Source organism: Nicotiana sylvestris, chromosome 11, assembly GCF_000393655.2.
Source record: "Nicotiana sylvestris chromosome 11, ASM39365v2, whole genome shotgun sequence".
Taxonomy (NCBI): domain Eukaryota; kingdom Viridiplantae; phylum Streptophyta; class Magnoliopsida; order Solanales; family Solanaceae; genus Nicotiana; species Nicotiana sylvestris.
Window position 1 is genome coordinate 44,469,537 of NC_091067.1, and position 6,593 is coordinate 44,476,129.

The 6,593-nt window shown below is 33.7% G+C and overlaps 1 protein-coding gene across 1 annotated transcript; it reads left to right on the plus strand.

Annotated features, from left to right (window-relative positions):
• Positions 1–4,412: 4,412 nt before the first annotated feature.
• Positions 4,413–6,149, plus strand: LOC138880992 (uncharacterized). The gene is made up of 3 exons (XM_070161178.1): positions 4,413–5,163; positions 5,248–5,697; positions 5,986–6,149. Exons 1-3 carry the CDS (start codon positions 4,413–4,415, stop codon positions 6,147–6,149), a joined length of 1,365 nt encoding a protein of 454 aa, XP_070017279.1.
• Positions 6,150–6,593: the final 444 nt, after the last annotated feature.

Sequence of the window (6,593 nt, forward strand, 5' to 3'; positions counted from 1 at the left end):
GTGATGGCTTCGAACCTCTTTTACTATATTTACTACTTCAGGAGTAAATCCAGGTATGCATATAATATAGAGATTTTTTTTTGTAAGCCATCTTTATTTTAACCATAATTATTACTTATGGTGATCATAAGTATATACCACTTCGGGTGGTTAACAAAATTTTGTTACAACGAGATATGCGAAACATAAACATTTCTGGTAGTTGTATATTTCTTGCAACCTCTGCTAGAGTTTAAGTGGATCTAACAATGTTACCCCCTTTGTAATCCTTTATTAAGATAATTAGGATTAAAATAAATACTAAAATAGGTACTTTATATGTAGCACATAACCAAGCAAATGATGATAAAGATATTAAATCAAATATAAGCAAAAGGCTCAAATTATTTTACACAAATTTGGCCACTCCACTGTCAAGAGGAAAATCTCACCACCTTAAGGATATAATCTGCCTCACGATGCTCGGAATGAACAAGATCCAACCACGAACGTAAGAGTGTCGCCTTATATCGGAGATGGACACTTTGATATTTTCAAACTATTTGCTCGGGATGGTAGAGCCTCGTGCTGGTAATGTGTTATAAAATAAAAACCGTTAAGCAAATAAATCGAAGACATGTATCGAGAGAGATTGATATATTATTCAACTTCAAACTGATGTCCATAATGAATTGAAATCTCCTCTATTTATAGAAGAATGAAAGCAGTTGCGAGGCTTTTCTTGAGTTGCTTGTAAGCTGTCTGCATGAGCTGCTCGCAACTTGCATGTTTAATAAAAAGTTGCTGCTAGTCATTTCATTGAGTTGCTTGCAACCTGCCGGCATCATCTGCTTGTAGATAACCTTCAATGGAGTACTAAATGGATAATATTCTTCAGAAAGATTATCTATAACGGGATATTAAATGAACATCTACAATATAATATTTCCATAACAAAGGCGACATATTCAGTTGTGCTGAATGTTTTCACTTTAGTACTATGAGTTTCTATTTAAATGGTGGTGGTGTCTGAACCATCTTGAAGGCACATCAACTATTTTATCCCTACATGTTGTCTTTTGCTAGTACAATTATTGCTTCATATATGAATGAATAAGCCAAAACCCCACTAAACCTGAACTATAACTCTCTTTAGATTTAAAAACTTTTGGTTGAATATGTGGCAGCAATAACTTGGTGAGAGGCTAGCTGGAGATCAAAAAAGTCATAATAATATATCCACCTATCCGTTTCTAGGAGGAAGTTTTGTGAACACTTAATAGTTTAAGTATGAAACTCGCAAAGCAGATAGTTTGTTAGGGTTTTAATCTGTCCACTTAAAATTATTTACATGTATTGCCGCTTGAAACACTTTGGAGGAATTTTTGGAGCGTGGTATTCACGTAGCAAGTCATATTCCTCCAAGGGTATTTTAATATAAGTTCAAGGTAATTTAGAGAGATTATTTAAACATCCAATAGTTTAGCTATGAAACTCACAAAACGATGAGGGGTCATTTGGTTATCGGGATAAATATATTAATATTGGTAGAAAATTTGAAATTATAATCATCCCATATTTAGTTTTGGGTATTAGCTAATATTGGTTTATATGTTATACCAATTATGGTATTAACCGCCCCTAATACTTTAGGAGGGTTTTAATCTTTTCGCTCTTCATATTTTTCGTATTTATATATATATTAAAGCTATAAAGTTGTCATATACAATTGACTATATGGTTAAGCCAAGTGACAAACTAATAAATGTCAATAATATATGGTAACTTTATTTTATATTTGCCTATATTAGTCAAATATATATAAAGAATAATTTTAAATTTATATATATATATATATATATATATATATATATATATATATATAAATTTTAAATTTGAATTAAAATAAAAAAAAATTATCTTTTGTTACCATGTTATCATACTTCATTAGGTTAGTGATCATATGCAATTATATTAGGAACTTTTGCTATCTTAATTCAAATTATGTAAATACTATTTCGCCTTTGGCAAAAAAAAAAAAAATACTCCATATAACTATAAACTCTTTTACATTTAAAATCCTATAATTATAGTTCTTTAAAACACTACAGCTAGATTTGAATAAAGCAAATTTGTTTTAAAATAATGTGATATATAAGGTACACGTCTATGTTTATCCATATAAAAAAAAGGTTTAAAAGTTGATAAAAATTTACTTAAATATATAATGAAGTAAACCTACATGCTGGAGAAAGAAACATTACAAAAATCAATCAATATTCAATACAAGTTATTTTTTTTCTTTTTGAAAAATGTTTGTTTGAAGAGTCAATTTATATAAATGGACATCAAACAAATAACAAAACTTTGACTATATAATTGATTAATTTCTATTTAACACCTTCTAGGAATTGAAGGATATAAGCCGAAACCTCTTCATTTAGCTGCAGTCAAACCAACATTACAAGGGTGTAGTATTTTTTTCATTGAAAAATATTAATTTTGAATCATTAGATTATGTGAAAGATTTTTTTCTCGAATTCAAAAAGAGGGATATTGGTTGCTAATTGATAGTTTCTATAGCAATTTTCAAGCGTAACAAAAAGTATATTTAAAAAAAAATGACATGAAATAGTTATTTTTAAAATGTAAACAAATTATTTTGAAATGGGATTATTTTTTAAATTATAATGTAATTTTTATAATAAAAGATAAGATATTTTAAATTTTAGTAGGGAGTTTTTAAAATAATTATAATAGAAGTCATATCATGGATAAAATCAAGAAACTAAAATCTTATGGATTATTATATAAATTCCGGCCAGATTTATTATTTACTTTTTATAGCTAATATACATAGATGATATGCCTATTACACACGATTATATACGTGTTACATATGGATTATAACTAAATTACACATCCTCAATTTTTTAGTTTAAGTGGTTAGGTGAGCTCTTGTTTAGGTTGATAAGATAAAGCCAAAAGAAAAATATGAAAAAATTTCAACCAAAGACTAAAAATATAAATAAAGTTCTTATGCAGACAATTTCTATTAAAACTTATCATTTTATTACGAAATAACTTAATTTTGTGTAACAAAAGAAAGAAAAACATAAAAGAAAATAAGATAAAAGAAAATAAATAAAGAAAAAATGTATGAAAAATCTAAAAACCAGAAATAAGAGACGAAACCGAATTTCTTCTTCTGTTTCATCTTTGTTGAGTGTAAAAAATTTGGAAGATGATCTCATCGATTTCAAATATTTTTTTCAACTCAAATACATAGATTATAAGATAAGGATATCTTAGATTTTTTTTATTTACATCGTGTGTCATTTTTTAAAAAAATCACTATTGCTAACAAAGTGATATGATATTCGAATTTGAATTTAATTGTAATTTAAGTAGTTTGCATTGAGGTTAAGCCAAGTATGGTGAAAAAATTGCTTAGCAATTTTAAGACAATATATGCAATATTATATAATAACAATCAATTAATCTAACATTTAATGATTCAAAGAACAAAAAATCTGTATATGTATAGAGTATTCAAAATTTAAAATTTGTGGCTAGAGATATCGATAAACTCAAAATGGAGTCATACTGAAATAAAATTTACCGGCCAAAGAATCATTCAAGTTTTTAGATAGCCGATTAAAGTGAATTTTAAATTAAGGATAATATCTTGACTTGCATCATTGTAAAAATAATTATTTTATTGAAATATATATAATATTGTAGAAATTGAAATTTTAAAATAGAAATATATTTTTTAAACATAATAGCATACCAAATAAGAATTCAAGTCGTAGTAAAAGAGTGACGTCGTAACCAAAGAATCGTTCATATTGTGCCAACCTTTGTGCTTTTCCAGAGCTCATAAATACGAGTTATTATTTCGTGACTATTTTTAGGTTCCAATGATACCAATAAGAATGGTGCAAAAATAAAATTATCACTATGAGATTTGAGAAAATATTAGCCTTTTTTCATGTAGTGTTTCATAAACAATATCTAACGATTATTTATAATTACCTAGAAGGTTTAAATTTTAAGGTTATTTACGTATAATTCAAAATACTCACATAGTTAACATGGTTAATGTTAAATATAAAAATGGAGTCATACTAGAAAGAAAATCATTGGCTAAAGAATTTTTTAATTTTCGATAGCCGATTAAAATGAGTTTTGAATTAAGGATAATATTTTTACTTACATTGTTATAAAAATAATTATCATTGAAAAATAAAGTTTTAAAAACTGAAAATTTAAAATAGAAATAATTTTAGAATATATCAACACACCAAATAAGAGTTCAAGCAGTAGTAAAAGAGTCAAGTCGTATCCAAAGAGTCCTTCATAGTCTCAACCTTTGATTATTTTGCCATAAATATGAGTTATTATTTTGGGTCGGATCGAGGGCGAAAAATATGGATGGGTATAAGTTGTGGTACTCTAGAGTCCTGAGGGGTAAGAACAGAGCGGGTATTCTGGTTGATAGCCACCTTAGAGAGTCGGTGGTTGAGGTCAGACGGGTGAATGATAGACTAATGACCATTAAATTGGTGGTGGGTGAGTGTACTTTAAATGTCGTTAGCGCGTACGCGCCGCAAGTAGGTTTGGATGAGGAGATTAAAAGGCTCTTTTGGGAGGGGTTGGATGACATCGTTCGTAGTATTCCACTTTCCGAGTGGTTATTTATAGGAGGAGATTTTAATGGTCATATTGGGTCGTCTGCAGGTGGTTATACTGAGGTACATGGTGGATTTGGTTTCGGGGAGAGAAACGGAGGGGGCACTTCGCTGTTGGACTTTGCCAAGGCATTCGATCTAGTGATTGCGAACTCTAGTTTTCCTAAGTGGGAGGAGCATTTGGTTACTTACCAAAGTTCGGTGGCGAAGATTCAGATTGACTATCTCCTTCTCAGGAGATGCGACAGAAGGTTGTGCGAGGATTGCAAAGTTATCCAAGGTGATACCCTTGCGACGCAACATAGGTTTTTGGTGATGGACATTGGTATTATGATAAGGAGGAAGAAGAGGTCAGTACGAGGCCGCCCAAGGATTAGGTGGGGCACCTTGACTGAGGATAAAGCTCAGGAGTTGGTAGGAAGGTTATCGACAATGGGAGCTTGGAGAAGTAGTGGGGATGCAAACACTATGTGGTCGACGACGGCAGACTGTATAAGGAAGGCGGAGAGAGAGGTGTTAGGGATATCTTCGGGACGCACCGGTGGCCACGAAGGAAACTGGTGGTGAAATGCAGTTATCCAAGGTAAAGTGGAAGCGAAGAAGGCGGCTTACCTGCGGTTAGTAGGGAGCGCTGACGAGGAGGAGAAGAGAGCGAACAGTGAGAGATATAAGGTTGCTTGGAGGGAGGCGAAGATCACAGTTATGGAGGCTAAGACGACAGCTTTTGCTCGTCTATATGAGGAGCTAGGGAACAAAGGCGGGGAGAAGAAGCTATTCCGACTCGCTAAGGTGAGAGAGAGGACGGCCCGGGATCTGAACCAAGTGAGGTGCATAAAAGATGAGGATGACAAAGTTTTGATGGGGGGTGACCAGATTAAGAGGAGACGACAGACCTACTTTCATAAACTTCTGAATGGAGAAAGGGATCAGGATATTGTACTAGGTGATTTGCAAAATGCCGACAGCCCACATGAGATAAGTGATTGTATAGACATTGAGGTCGATGAGGTCATGGAGGCAATGCGTAAGATGAGGAGGGGCAGAGCTACCGGGCCAGACGAAATTCCGGTTGAACTTTGGAGGTGTGTGGGCAGAGCAGGCTTGGAATGACTTACTGGGTTGTTTAATGTTATATTCAAGACTAATAGGATGCCGGAAGAGTGGAGGTGGAGTATAATGGTTCCGTTGTATAAGAACAAAGGCGATATCCAGAGCTCTAACAACTATAGGGGTATCAAATTACTGAGTCATACCATGAAAGTTTGGGAGAGAGTGGTAGAAATGAGAGTGCGAAGGACGGTGTCTATTTCAGACAACCAGTTCGAGTTCATGCCAGGGCGATCTACCACAGAAGCTATCCACCTTATTAGGAGGATGGTGGAACAATACAGGGATAAGAAGAAGGATCTCCACATGGTGTTTATCGATCTAGAGAAAGCGTACGACAGGGTTCCTAGGGAGGTCTTATGGAGATGATTAGAGGTTAAAGGAGTCCCAGTTGCCTACATTAGTGTTATTAAAGACATGTATGATGGAGCTAAGATGCGGGTTAGGACAGTAGGAGGCGACTCCGATCATTTTTCGGTTGTTACGGAGTTGCACCAAGGGTCTGCGTTCAGCCCTTTCCTATTTGCCCTGGTGATGGATGCCATAACGCATAATATTCAAGGAGAAGTACCATGGTGTATGCTATTTGCTGATGATATAGTCCTAATTGACGAGACAAGACGCGGCGTCAACGAGAGGCTAGAGGTTTGGAGACATGCCCTTGAGTCTAAAGGTTTCAGGTTGAGTAGGACGAATACAGAATATCTCGAGTGCAAATTTGGGCACGAGCCGACGGACACGGGAGTGGAAGTGAGGCTTGACTCCCAAGTCATCCCTCAGAGGGGTAGTTTCAAGTACCTTGGGTCAGTTATT

Coding starts and splice junctions, on each gene's coding strand:
- LOC138880992 (XM_070161178.1), top strand. CDS start 4,413: ATGGATGGGTATAAGTTGTGGTACTCTAGAGTCCTGAGGGGTAAGAAC. Junction 5,164..5,247: donor GTGGTCGACGACGGCAGACT/GTATAAGGAAGG, acceptor GGTGAAATGCAG/TTATCCAAGGTAAAGTGGAA. Junction 5,698..5,985: donor TGAGGTCATGGAGGCAATGC/GTAAGATGAGGA, acceptor TGTCTATTTCAG/ACAACCAGTTCGAGTTCATG.